Here is a 14176-nt window from a genome sequence, read left to right on the forward strand (position 1 = left end):
AGAAACAATTAACAATAATAAACAAACAAAGGGTGCATGTATGTTGTGGAAAAGAACCATTAAAGATTGTGTCTAAAAGACAAATGTTAAGGTCATGGGCTTGGTTCAAGTATGTTGCACAACTTTGGAAAGCAGTAACTGCAGCACTAGGGAACAAGATCTACCAGTTCCATTCCTGGAGTAAAATACAGTTTTGATCTTATATTTGGTTTCTTTCCATTATGCAGCCAGGTTCACTTTCTAGAAAAAGGAGATAAAAGCAGTGCCATGCTAAAGACTGTAGGAATATTTTAATTCATATTTTTAATTACATTATGTAATAATATCACAGTCTATTTTACAAGTTAAATGTATGAGAATGTATGAAATAGAAATGGTAGGAAAAAACTAAACATGGGTCAGGAACATGGAATTTTTCCAAAACCAGGGGCCAAAGGTAGATGTGTAGCCTGCAGGGCCCAAGGAGGAGACAAGGAGGGTGATAGGTAGAGTTATCGGTTTGTGGTATGTGTTTGTTCCCTGTGTGGGGAGGGAAGGATTTGAGACCTGTCCCCTGCCCTGGTCTGGGGTTGGGAGTTTAGTCTGGTCAGCTGGAAGATGGCAGCTTGGGAAAAAGAGCCATCTGGTTACCTACACAGAGCTGGTCCCCTGGTGGCTGCAGGTAGGTTCTGCTGTTGAGGGAATTAGGGGTGGAAGTGTCAAAAATCAAAAGTGTGGAGGAAAAAAGTAAACACGGTTTCCTCCTCCCTCCAAAAAACCCAAATTCTTGACATGCGCACACATTCTTCTTTCAAACATAGAAAAGTCTCACTCTGGATGTGCTTACAAGAAGATCGTCGTCAAAAAAATTTGTTTCTATGATAACGTTCCCACTGTAAGTAAGAAGAGAAACAGAGGGCAAAAGAGTGAGCATGTTAGGCAGAAGATTTCATTTCCACAAAGTGGTTTCCATCTGGATTCCTGGGCCAAAGGACATGTACCCACCCAGAGTATTAGCTTGGGGCCATTAAAATCCTTGTCTATATAGGGCTACAAGTCTAACACGATATTTAATTTATGTGGCTAGATTCATCCCTGTCAAGCTCCCAAATCAGAAGTGAGAGCATGTCTCCACTCCTTGGTACACTCTAAAGCCTTTAGTAGAGTGCTCTGCACACAGGGTGCTTATAGATCCGACTGACTTTCTGATACCGCATTCATGGACACCTCTGGCTGGTTTATACATAGAAGCCTGCAGACCTCAGGGGCAGTATCCTTCCCTACAGTACTCACTATAGTGGAAAGGTGAGCTTTGGCCTGGCCCACACCTATTTTCCTGCCTTTGGGTATCAGCACCTTGCTCTTCATTTGGGAACCACCCTTCCTCCAGTCCATGTGCCAAGTGAGTGGCCCCTCACTCACCTGGCAAAAGGGTGAACAGAGGATGTAACTTAGGCCCATCAGACTCTTTCCTTTGAGCAAGATCCTTCCTGTAGCTTCTCCTTGAGGAAGCCATCCAGGGATTCCTGCCCACCTGCATCTTTCAAACCACCCCAGGTCTCCCCCGTAGTCTTTCAACTCTTGTATTAGCCAGAGCCTGTTTCTATGACTTACAACTAAAGAACACTAAATGATGCACCTGTATTGTGAGAGAAGAATTTTATTTTTCTTGGTGGGTATCTCAGTGCTCCCATTTGTAAAATGGGAGAGACCATGACCTTACCAAATCACACTTGAGCTGAGTTTAGGGCAACTGTTTTTAGGGGTTCTAAAAAGTTAAGTATAGTTGGTCCCCTACTTACAATGAATCAACTTATGATCTTTCAACTTTCTAGTGGATTTATGGGGATATGCATTTTTGACTTATGATATTTTCATCTTATGGTAGGTTTGAGACAGATCGAGACTCTGTCTCAAAAAAAAAAAAAAAAAAAAGAAATAAAGACAGCAACAAAAAATCAGGCCTGGTGAAGAAGTAGTCAAATGAAGTTTAATAAAATCTAAAAAAAAAAACCTGCTTTCCTAAACTACTCTGTACTTTCCCAGGGTAATTAATAACCAGCAGATAAATTTCTGCTTGTAATTAATTATAAAACAGGTAAATAAGGTGCTCAAAATCTGACTGGCTGATAGGATATAAAAATAGCTACCATTGTAATTAAAAATCTATTTTTAAAACCACTAAAACTTTAAAAAATTCATTACAAATTTGTATTTATTTATTTATTTATTTATTTTTGAGATGGAGTCTTGCCTTGTCACCCAGGCTGGAGTGCAGAGGCACAATCTCGGTTCACTGCAACCTCCAGCACTTGGATTCAAGTGATTCTCCTGCCTCAGCCTCCCGAGTAGCTGGGACTACAGGCGCATGCCACCATGCCTGGCTAATTTTTTTTTTTTTTGACACGGAGTCTCACTCTGTCGTCCAGGCTGGAGTGCAGTGGCAAGATCTCAGCTCACTGCAAGCTGCCTTTCGGGTTTACACCATTCTCCTGTCTCAGCCTCCCGAGTAGCTGGGACTACAGGCGCCCACCATCACACCTGGCTAGTTTTTTGTATCTTTTTTAGTGGAGACGAGGTTTCACCGTGTTAGCCAGGATGGTCTTGATCTCCTGACCTCGTGATCCGCCCGTCTCGGCCTCCCAAAGTGCTGGGATTACAGGCTTGAGCCACTGCGCTTGGCCTATTTTTTGTATTTTTAGTAGAAATGGGGTTTTACTGTGTTAGCCAGGATGGTCTTGATTTCCTGACCTTGTGATCCACTCGACTCGGCCTCCCAAAGTGCTGGGATTACAGGTGTAAGCCATCACGCCCAGCCTCTGTTACAAAATTTAGATAGGGTCTTGCTATGTTGCCCAAGCTAGTCTCAAACTCTTGGACTCAAGCAACCCTCCCCCATCAGCTTCCCAAGTAGCTAGGATTATAGGCAAGTGTCACCACACCTGGCTCTTAAAAAAACTATTAACAACTTAAAAAGGGGCTGGGCACGGTGGCTCATGCCTGTAATCTCAGCACTTTGGGAGGCCAAGATGAGTGGATCACCTGAGGTCAGGAGCTCAAGACTAGCCTGGTCAACAAGGCAAAACCCCGTCTCTACTAAAAAATACAAAAAATTAGCCGGGCATGGTGGTGGGTGCCAGTAATCCCAGTGACTTAGGAGGCTGAGGCAGGAGAATCACTTGAACCCAGGAGGCAGACGTTGCAGTGAGCCAATATTGTGCCATTGCACTCCAGCCTGGGCAACAGAGAGAGACTCTGTCTCAAAGAAAAAAAAAAAAAAAACCTTAAAAAGTAGAGACAGGCATAGTGGCACATGCCTGTAGTCTCACCTACTTAGGAGGCCGAGGCAGGAAGATCATTTGAGCCCAGGAGCTGGAGTCCAGCCTGGGCAACATGGCAAGACCCTGTTTTTTTTTTTTTTTTTTTTTTTAAATAAAATAAAACCCAAAACCAAAACAAACAAAAAACCTAAAAGTAAATAACCTCAATTTTTAACAAATTCAATATGGCTTTCATAAAGGAACTGTTGAAAGAGATGATCCAATATTATACAATTATCTGTGGGACTAACTCTTTTTTTTTTTTTGAAACAGAGTCTTGCTCTGTTACCCAGGCTGGAATGCAGTGGCATGATCTTGGCTCACTGCAACCTCCACCTCCCTGATTCAAGCAATTCTCCTATCTCAGCCTCTTGAGTAGCTGGGATTACAGGTGTGTGCCACCATGCCCAGCTAATTTGGGACTAACTCTTTTTTTTTTTTTTGAGACGGAGTCTCGCTCTGTCGCCCAGGCTGGTGTGCAGTGGCCGGATCTCGGCTCACTGCAAGCTCCGCCTCCCGGGTTCCCGCCATTCTCCTGGCTCAGCCTCCCGAGTAGCTGGGACTACAGGCGCCGCCACCTCGTCCGGCTAGTTTTTTGTATTTTTTAATAGAGACGGGGTTTCACCGTGTTAGCCAGGATGGTCTCGATCTCCTGACCTCGTGATCCGCCCGTCTCGGCCTCCCAAAGTGCTGGGATTACAGGCTTGAGCCACCGCGCCCGGCTGGGACTAACTCTTTAGAAGGTACTATTACTATAACACTTGAGAGACTAACACCTTTCCCACAGACAATGGGAGGTGGGAAGTTATTGACAGTGTTTTTGGACAAAGCACAAACAAACTGTTCTTTGAACAGGAACCAAAGCTATTAATATGGTAAACTATTCACCAAAAAATTGTAACCAAGTATCCTCGAAAACAGAATTATTAATAGGACTTTGCCAGATTCTGTTAAAGGTGATCTAAACAAAATACAGAGATACCGGAAGTATGGTAGTCAGGAATAGGAGCAAATTAACATAGATTCAGTATATATTAAATGCCAGTCTCCTTCCATGCCATCGCATTTTATCTTCATTACACCTCTGTAAGAGAGAATTAATTTCTGTGTTTAGAGATGAAAGACTAAGGCTCAGAGAGATAAAGTATATTAGTGCCCAAGATGACACAGGTAGTCAGTGTGAATCAGGAATTTAAATCTGGTCTAATCTAAAGTTTTTTTTTTTCTTTTTTTTTTTTTTAATTATTCTTTCCACTCTATCATACTGTCTTTTTCATATGAAAAAGGTCAGGAACCTGGAAACCTAGACACCCTTGGATACTCTTTTACTCTATTTCTCAACTGAGCTCTCTGCCCACTCAATGGCACCAGGAGTCCCACCTGCCTGGAATGCCTGTTTCTAGACACACTTCATAATTTCCTGAGACCTGCTCACTCACGTTAAGACGCTTGCTGGCATCATCTGGGACTCGGGTGCTGCCTCTATCAAGGACTGCCAGGTATTTGTGGAGTTAGGGATCACAAAGCCAAACTCGAAGAACCATTCTGAAGGAAGAAGGAAAAGCCGGGGTGAGCAGGTGCCCCAGTATAAAGTTTAAGGGCTCTTTGTCTCCCTCCTCTAGAGTCAGCCTCTTCTTACCCTGAGAACCACCAAAGGAAGCTATCAGCAACCTCTCAGACCAGAGGCATAAAAAAGACAGGGAAGCCTCCTCAGGTTGTCCTCTGAACTACACCAAAGGCTTGCTTCTCATGCTTTGAGGTCTAAAGGACTAGGACCAGTGACCAGGATACAACATAAGCAGCATTTTCTTAGAGGTAGGCTAGATGTGAACTATACATAGATACATAGCTCAATTCTCTTGGACTAGCTTGAAGGGGCTTATGTGCCCTCTTATACTGCATGGTGAGAATTCAATGCAGAGTGGCCTTGCCAGTCAAATCTGTATGATACTGTATGTAGAGCACTGTACTAGGCCCTGCTCATAGCAGCTTCCTCCATGACCATATCACAATACAATGTCAGTGCCTAAACCAGGTACCACCATCCATGCTCCCAGTGTCAGAGACCTCAAAGCCCCTTGCAGTGGCCAGCTTTGTTTTGGTTTGTTTTCACTGGGGATTTACAGTCTTGCAGAGTGTAGGAATCCTACCACAAACTGAGTTGTAAAAGGAATGTTATCAAAGCACTGCTTTAGTTCACTGGGTATTGTTGCCTTTTGTCCTGGTTGCCCTAAGCCCTGATTTCAGGCATGCAGGCAGCAGAATACCTTCTAGGCATTGCCCTTTGAAGTAAACTTTTTGTTCCAGGCGGAATTTTTCCATTTGTTCTGTTGAAGAAAAATTGAGTTCTCGAGACACGGCCTTGCACTTGAGGATTTTCTTGGGAACACGGGCTGGTAAGAGAAAAACAAATGTTGAAGCCATTCTAAATGAAAACCACATGACTATGATGCTTCAAATTTCTGGGAGCTTCTTATAGCTGATTTAGAGAACACTTTATTACATTTTGGATAATGCTTTGGTAAGTGCACTACACTTTGTGTGGCTGAAAGCAGAGGACTCTAATTGGTCACTCATATCTGAAAGATATTAGATCTTCAAGGAACACCAGGTTTTGTGCATCTAAGGGCCTCATCTAGCTACTCTCATCAGGAAGGGGGCTGCACGGGTACCTTCTCTCTACTCTGTTCTGGTGATTTTAACCCCTTACTTCTTCTTTACTTTAGGGAGATAAAAATGCAAATTTTCTTTTGGAGAAAAAAGTTGAGATCTCAGTTTCTATCTTTGGGTATGTTCTAATGGTAAAATTTCAGCACAAAATGGGTTTTGGGAAGTGGGAGAAAGAAACATTAAGAAAGCAACTGGGTTGGGTGTGGTGGCTCACACCTGTAATCCCAGCACTTTGGGAGGCTGAGGCGGGCAGATCACTTGAGGTCAGGAGTTCAAGACCAGGGTGGCCAACATGGTGAAACCCTGCCTCTACTCAAAATATAAAAATTAGATGGGTGTGGCGGCACGCGACTATAATCCCAGCTACTCGGGAGGCTGAGACATGAGAATTGCTGGAACCTGGGAAGTGGAGGTTGCAGTGAGCCGAGATCGCACCACTGCACTCCAGCCTGGGTGACAGAGCAAGACTATGTCTCAAATAAAAAAAAAAGTAATTGTAATTGAAACTGTCAACATGTCAACAACACATGAATTAACATGCTGTGTCTTCAGGGGCTCACCCGCCTGTTAAGTATGTGTTAACTTAGCTCTCTTATGCTCAGGGGCTAGTCTGGCATTGGTCACAGCCCTGTGTAGACAAAGGGTTGGAAAGTACCTTCATGCTCCACACCAGGGACAGACAGGTCTTCTGTTCCTTGCCAGAGTATCTTCCCTGTTTCAGCATCCCGAAGGTTCATCCAATTTCTGATCAAATATGACTAAGGAAAAATAAGGCACTGAAAGTGACTCCCACTTTGTACTCTAGGTGTCTCATGTTTACTCCCACCAACTCTTGTTTACTTTTTAAAAAGTCTGTCAAACTGGTCATTGCTATGGAAGCAGATAAGAATGTGTAGGAGAGTCAAAAAGACATCTAAAAGAAGCAGCAGAAACCTTGAGAAGACATTATTATCTATGAGAATCTTAAGACTGCACACACCTAGAAACTGCAAGAAAGGGACAGAAAATGAACAGTGCAAAATTTAAAATTTACCAACAGGATCTAACCAACCAAGATAAAATACCTAAAGAAACAAATATCAGATGTACCCCAAGGAAACAACTCATGAAGATCACTCTGTAGTGAAGGCCACAGCCCCATAAACTTCACCCACAAGCACAGAACTCTCAAATTGCTTTGTAGTGCCCCCCTCTTTTTTTTTTTTTTTTCACAAATAGCACTTTTTATTTGACACTAACTGAAGTCTGAACTTTAAACAGATTCTTGGACTGGTGGTTCATATCCATCAGCTCGTTCAACTTTAGCACCTGTCTCGTCCCCAGTGGCTTTTCCAGAACTACTGCCTTCACCGTGAAGCTCCATGAGCTTTCCCAATTCAAACTTGGGCTTCTTCAGCATTTTTACTTTTCTAACGAAGACATCATGGAGAGGATAAATAGATTGGCAAGCCTTTTCTATGTCTTTTCCAATGCTGTCTGGAATCAATTTATTGACCACTTCTTTCAAGTCATTTGTCTGCACCTCTCGGGTCATGATTTCCATCATCTTCTTCCGGATTTGGCGGACCTGTTGGTGCTGAGCATAAGAGGTCTTCCGTATCTGATTGTTGCGTTTTTTAGTAAAGCCAACACAGAACAGACGAAGCAAGTAACCATCGGTAGTCTTGACATCAACATGAGCTTCAATCATTGTCTGCCACTTTTTGACCATGGAACACATTTTGTCACGGGTAAGATCCATGCCATGGAAGTTAGTCAGGCAGTTTTTGCCCTGAACATCTTCAGTAATCAGCTTGAATTTTCTAAATGCAACTTCATCATTCTGCAAATCAGCAAGACTCACTTCAAACACACGACCCTTGAGACCATCAGAAGCAATTTTGGTTCCTTGGGTCCTGGTGACGAGCGTCTTTCCAATATTTCTTATATTGAACATAGCAGGTGCTTTCACATCATACCAATCTTTCTTAGAAAATGGATCAACCACTTTCTTCTTGGCTCCCTTTTTGCCGCCTTTCGTAAGGCGCTTGTTCTTGCCAACCGCCATGGTGCTGATCGGAGAGCCGAAAGGGCCTCTTTTTTTTTTTTTTTGAGACAGAGTCTCACTCTGTCACACAGGCTGGAGTGCAGTGGCACAATCTTGGCTCACTACAACCTTTGCCTCCTGGGTTCAAACAATTCTTGTGCCTCAGCCTCCTGAGTAGCAGGAATTACAGGAGCATGTCATCATGCCCAGCTTATTTTTGTATTTTTAATAGAGATGGGGTTTCACCATGTTGGCCAGGCTGGTCTCGAACTCCTGACCTCAAGTGATCTGTCTGCCTCAGCCTCTGAGTGCCCTGTTTTTAAATATGAGAAGATAGCCAAGTATCACCAGAAATTCAAGAAAGCATTTATTATGAAAGACAGACCAAAACAAACTAAAAGAAAAAAGTAACTTAGAGGAATAAAGAGGCTTACAGATAAAGACATAAAGTTTTAAAAAGGAGCATTAAAAAAAGAGGGATATGACATAACCTCTACAGACACTAAAAATTAATACAATCAAATTCTATATATTTTAGGTGAATTTCTCTGGTTTGAGGTTACAACTTATGAAGCTGGTCAACTGATTTTCTCTGTCAGAAAATGCCTTCTAATGTAAGTATTTATATGTTCTAGTTTCTGTATTGTTTGATCCATTAAATGAGTCAATAATACCAATTTAAAAAAGAATATTCAGAGAACAAAAAAGAACTCTAGAAACACATATATTTTGATAGCAGAACCAAACAACTCAATGCAAAGAAAAAATTGAAGAAAGCTTTCAGAATGAAAAAGGCAAGGATAGAGAACAGGAGAGCAGGCCAAGTGTGGTGGCTCAACGCCTGTAATTCCAGCACTTTGGGAGGCTGAGGCAGGTGGATTCCTTGAGCTCAGGAGTTTGAGATTAGCCTGGGAAACATGGTGAAACCTCATCTCTACAAAAATACAAAATTAACCAGTCATGGTGGCGCACGCCTGTGGTCCCAGCTACCCTGGAGGCTGAGGTGAGAGGATTGCCTGAGCCCACAAAATTGATGCTGCAGTGAGCCGAGATCATGCCATTGCACTCCAGCCTGGGTGACAGAGGGAGACCCTGTCTCAAAAAAAAAGGAGAGTAAAGGTACAAAAACTTATAGTCCAAGAATAGTCCAAGAGTTCCAATGTCTAACTAACAGAAGTTCTAGAAAGGTAGAACAGAGAAAACTGAGGGGAGGATGGCATCAATAAATTAATTCAAGAAAATTTCATAGATTGAAAGTGTCTAGGCTGGGCACAGTGACTCACACCTGTAATCCCAGCACTTTGGGAGGCTGAGGCGGGCAGATCACCTGAAGCTGGGAGTTCAAGACCAGCCAGACTAACACGGAGAAACCCCGTCTCTACTAAAAATACAAAATTAGCCAGGCATGGCAGTGCATGCCTGTAGTCCCAGCTACTCAGGAGGCTGAGGCAGGAGAATCACTTGAACCCAGGAGATCGCACCATTGCACTCCAGCCCGGGCAACAAGAACAAAACCCTGTCTCAAAAAAAAAAAAAAAAAAAAAAAGGCATGTAGCAAATGCCCGTCACATCATTAGTGGATTTACATAATATCAAATATAAAGAAAAGCAAAAAGCTTCCAGAAGTTCAACAAGTCATTATATAAAGGGTCAAATCAGAATAGGGAAAAAAAATCAGAATAAATCAAATTCAAAAGGAATCCTGTAGGATAGGAGACAATTTAGCAGGGCCTTTAAAATTCTCAGGGAAACAATTTCTGAAACAAACTCAAAAATATTTACTTTCTTAAGAAACTAAGGAAAATATGGCTTCATCAAAATGACAGAAAAAACCAAGAAAGGGGATGACAAGATGACATGGGATATAGCAAGCAAGAAACAGATGAAGGGAGTCCCGAGTGACAGTGAAGGAAGATCCCAAGAAAATAGCTCTTTAGCAGGTCTGGAGAGTGACTAGTCCAGGGTCCAGGCTACAGCAGGTCACAAAGCTCAGAAAGAGATTTTCTCTTAAAAAGATGAAATTCATAGAATACCTAGTGTGTTTATATGGAAAGGAGATTTACACAATTAGAGGGAGACTTTGGGGTCAAATTCACGAGAAGCACAGAAAACCTAAGCAAATGACAAAAATTCAAGTACTGACATCATGAAAAATTAAGGTAGGACTGGAAGAAAAAAGTAGTCATAGTATAACTCATGGCTTCATTGCAAGTAGTGCAGATATGGTCATAACAATGAAAGCACATCCAACACCCAGTATAATTACCTGGGAGGATGAGGGAACAAGAGTATGTATGGATAGTCAGGCATGAAATGTTGAGAAACAACAAAACTGTCATTTTCCACAGTGGAAAGTGGGTAAATAATGCTAAAATGGAAACATTAAGACATAGCCACAATATGCTTTTTAGAAATATCAAGATGAATACCAAATACATAAGCTAAAAAGAATTGAAAATAGTTTTCTCTGGGGAGCAGAAAGTAGGGGGACAGGGTGTGGTGCTCTTCATTAGAAACTAGGCAGACTTTTTTTTTTTTTTTTGGAGATGGAGTTTCGCTCTTGTTGCTCAGACTAGAGTGCAATGGCACGATCTTGGCTCACCGCAATCTCCACCTCCTGCCTCAGCCTCCTGAGTAGCTGGGATTACAGGCATGCACCACCACGGCCTGGCTAATTTTTGTTTTTTAACTAGAGACAGGGTTTCTCCATGTTGTTCAGGCTGGTCTCAAACTCCTGACCTCAGGTGATCTGCTTGCCTTGGTCTCCCAAAGTGCTGGGATTACAGGTGTGAGCCACCTCGCCCGGCTGACTGTGATTCTTTAAATTATGAACACATACAACTTAATAAAAATAAAGACTAAATTTAAGAAGAGAGTGCTAAGTTTTTTTGTTTTGTTTTGTTTTGTTTTAAAATACAATTGACAAACCATTAAAGGAAAAGAAAATATTATGCAAGCACAGAGGGTAAGTCTGCAAAAGATCGTTAATATTTGCAAAGAGACTGAGCTTCAGAAAAATATATGTATAATATAGATATAGTTTACATGTGTCTTTTTTTTGGTTTTCTTCTTTTGCTATCTTGTAATCAGACTCTCTTCCCAAAGCACTCCATAGTCTCTCTTCCTTGTGGAAGGCAGTGACCGCTCTGCACTACAGCAGCTAGAAAAGCCAGATCCTTTTCTCCCAGTCCTGGTATAATTAGGGGTGAGCACAAGAAGGCCTAGCTTTGGACACTTGCTGCCCAGTTCTGGGGTCCTGAAGCTATAGGACTTGCAAGGGAGTTGGAAGTTCTTCAGGGTCGGGGCAGCAGGGGCATGCCAACCTGCCCTTTCCTACTGTGTGGTCTTTGCTACAGACCCTGTCCTTTAACTTCCAGGCAGTTCCAAAAGCCTCAGATCAGATACCCTTTCCCATTGTTTGAATAGCTTGCAATTCAAACAATGTTAGGGAGAACCCTAAACAACATAGTTGGCTGGAATCATCATGTGTGTAATAACACTATATTTTACCTTCTGGAGAGATTCTGTCTAGGTTTTGTTGCTATACAAGAAAAGTCTCAAAATATAACCAAGTGTTATTCAGCAGAGTGCCTGCAATGTGATGAGGAGTCACACATTGTGATCTTTCTGTGCACTCAACCTGCTTGTGGGCACCCCTGCATGAATGTACTGTCGCTTTCAGGTCACACTGGTTGTGTTACTCTCCTCTCAGGGTGTGCAATTCCTAACAAACTGTCCTTCTATGCTCAATACATTTCCAGACAGTGCTGTTCCTCTCCACCTATGTGATCTGCCTTCCTCTGGTTCATATTTTCATACTCCACTTTTTTTTTTTTTTAAACAACTAAATTCAAAAGCAAGTTTACATACTTGCTTAGGTCATGTCTCACGATTATAATTGCTATAAATATGCTCACACCTCCCAGCGTCTCTATATATTAAGAGAAAGTTTCCCAACTGCAGAAGGAAAGCAACAGATACTACTGCTCTATCAATCCCCTCTGAGCTAAGATCTAAACTGTCCCAGGCAGCTAAGCCCAAGGTTTTCTGAAGACATAGTCCTCATTTGACCTGCTCTGAACAAGCTTTCCATTCTTTCACAGCAGACAGTGTCCTATGTACCCACTACGGCAACATGAACATCAGACTTTCTTAAATTAAACAATAAGACTAAACAAAACTAAAATGACTTCTACGGTTCCAGGCTCACAGGCAGGTGAGGCATTCTAGCAAAACTAGAAAAGCCCCGGAGGGTCCCTGTACAAAGCTGCGGCTAGAGCAGACTGAACTTCCAGAAGAAGCACTACAGTGACTGGCAGAGGTCAGAAAAGCAAAGCCTGGGGCCAGGACTTACTCTTCAATCTATATATTAAATGATAAAAAAGAAAGACATTTTAAATTAGTCTTCTATCTGTTATTTAGTGAATAGTAAATTTAAGCTCCCCTTATTTCAAGGGAGAGAAGTAGCTAAAAATACATGGTTGATTTCCACAACATGAGTGTCTTTTCTCTGTAAATAATCAGGTTAAGGACTTAATTGCTTATCTTTTTTTTTTTTTGGACACAGAGTTTCGCTTTTGTTGCCCAAACTGGAGTGCAGTGGCGGGATTTCCCCTCACCATAACCTCTGCTTCCTGGGTTCAAGTGATTCTCCTACCTCAGCCTCCCGAGTAGCTGGGATTACAGGCATGTGCCACCACACTCGGCTAATTTTGTATTTTTAGTAGAGACGGGCTTTCTCCATGTTGGTCAGGCTGGTCTCGAACTCCCAACCTCAAGTGATCTGCCCGCCTCGGCCTCCCAAAATGCTGGGATTATAGGTGTGAACCACCGTGCCCAGCCCTAATTGCTTACCTTTTTGGGAATCACATAAAAATATATTCTGTAAAATATATTTATATGTTTGGCCAGTTCAATAACTATGTACTTCCTGCATGTGCCCTAAACTGAAAAATTATCTACCAGTATCTATATCATGTACTTCATTTTATAATCCTTGAACATTTTAATCCTTAACAAATTTTGTAAGATTTTATCCTCAATACAGCATTAGAGAAATACAAAGACAGCTCCATCCAAGGATGTTGGGATTGAGGCTATTGAGGGTCCCTCTAAGTTCTGTAATTTTAGGGGTGAAAAGGAAGCCCTTAGTTTATGGTAGAAATGCAGCAATTTGGGAACAACTTTATAAAATGGAAATCCATAATAGTCAATTAGTAAGGAGAAATAAAAGTTATTAAGGTAGGTGTCTTACAATGATAACAATAAGAAAAGCTGGTCCTCAAAAGAGGAAACTTCAAGTTGACTTCTGAGGAGCCAAAAAAAAAAAGAGGAAACATTTGACTAAAAATGCTAGAAATGAAAGGCAAGCTTTGATGATTGGTCATAATCTGGCTAAAAACATATGTGTTTTAACGCTTATTGCTAACCAGATTTTTTAGAGAAAAAGAGCCCAAGTTTTAAGACTCAAAGGTCAAGTCACTTCCAATCTTGAGAGGAGGATTAGGTGGACAGGCTTTAAAGGAGGGGCTGGAGTACTATTTATAAATTCTATCCTCTGGGTCAGCCAGGTCTTTGTTCATTTAAAAGCTCCCTGGTGATTTATATGAAGGATGAGCATAAAGGAACACTCTTTTCCTATGGGAAGCCTCCTGCTTAGAGGAGATCGGGCCCTGGTACCCTCTCATTTGGAACAAGGCAAACATAAAGAAGCACTCTCGTATGTAAAAGAAAGAATATCTTAAAAATAAGCTTCAGAACAAAACCAATAGTTTGCAAAGTATTAAGCATTAGGAAAGGTAAAAAAGGAAGTAAATATTCCATAAATATTATAGAGGAATGGGTGACACTTGGCTCAACACAGGGTTACACAAATCCTCTTGTGTCTTACAGAATAGTTGTGACCTGGTGTGATTTAGATGCAGTCCGGTGCAGGAGCTGGGGGCAGACTTGAGGTGTAGAAGGCAGTGAAGGAGGTGGGTGGTAGAATGGGAAGGGAAGGATTGGGGATCAGAAGAAATCAGTAGATGAATGGGGTACTAGGTAAATTTCCCTGAGAGATGCAAAAGCAGAAAACAGGATAATAAAAGGATTTGAACCAAGCTTGTCCAGCCCATGGCGTCCGGGCTGCATGTGGCCCAACACAAATTTGTAAACTTTCTTAAAACTTTTTTTTTTTTTT

The 14176-nt window shown here is 41.9% G+C and overlaps 2 protein-coding genes across 5 annotated transcripts in view; both read right to left on the reverse strand.

Annotated features, from left to right (window-relative positions):
- Positions 1-266: 266 nt before the first annotated feature.
- The window catches only part of PDE6D (phosphodiesterase 6D), a 57985-nt gene continuing 44075 nt past the window's right edge, over positions 267-14176 (reverse strand). The window contains exons 2-5 of one of the 4 annotated variants that reach the window (XM_003908080.5): positions 6625-6713; positions 5567-5692; positions 4739-4844; positions 267-872 (exon numbers count right to left, since the gene is read on the reverse strand). In XM_003908080.5, the coding sequence (XP_003908129.1) occupies positions 791-872; positions 4739-4844; positions 5567-5692; positions 6625-6713 (403 nt within the window). In that variant the 3' untranslated portion in view covers positions 267-790. Of the gene's footprint in view, positions 873-3937; positions 4384-4738; positions 4845-5566; positions 5693-6624; positions 6728-14176 lie in introns of those variants that run through there. The other 3 variants (XM_017947074.3, XM_017947073.3, XM_009183318.4) reach the window with 3 other exon arrangements.
- Positions 7163-8059, reverse strand: LOC116269200 (40S ribosomal protein S3a). Its single transcript, XM_031651605.1, has one exon. The coding sequence runs from the start codon at positions 8014-8016 to the stop codon at positions 7222-7224; it is 795 nt and encodes a 264-aa protein (XP_031507465.1). The 5' UTR covers positions 8017-8059; the 3' UTR covers positions 7163-7221.

This window comes from Papio anubis, chromosome 10 (assembly GCF_008728515.1).
Source record: "Papio anubis isolate 15944 chromosome 10, Panubis1.0, whole genome shotgun sequence".
Lineage (NCBI taxonomy): Eukaryota > Metazoa > Chordata > Mammalia > Primates > Cercopithecidae > Papio > Papio anubis.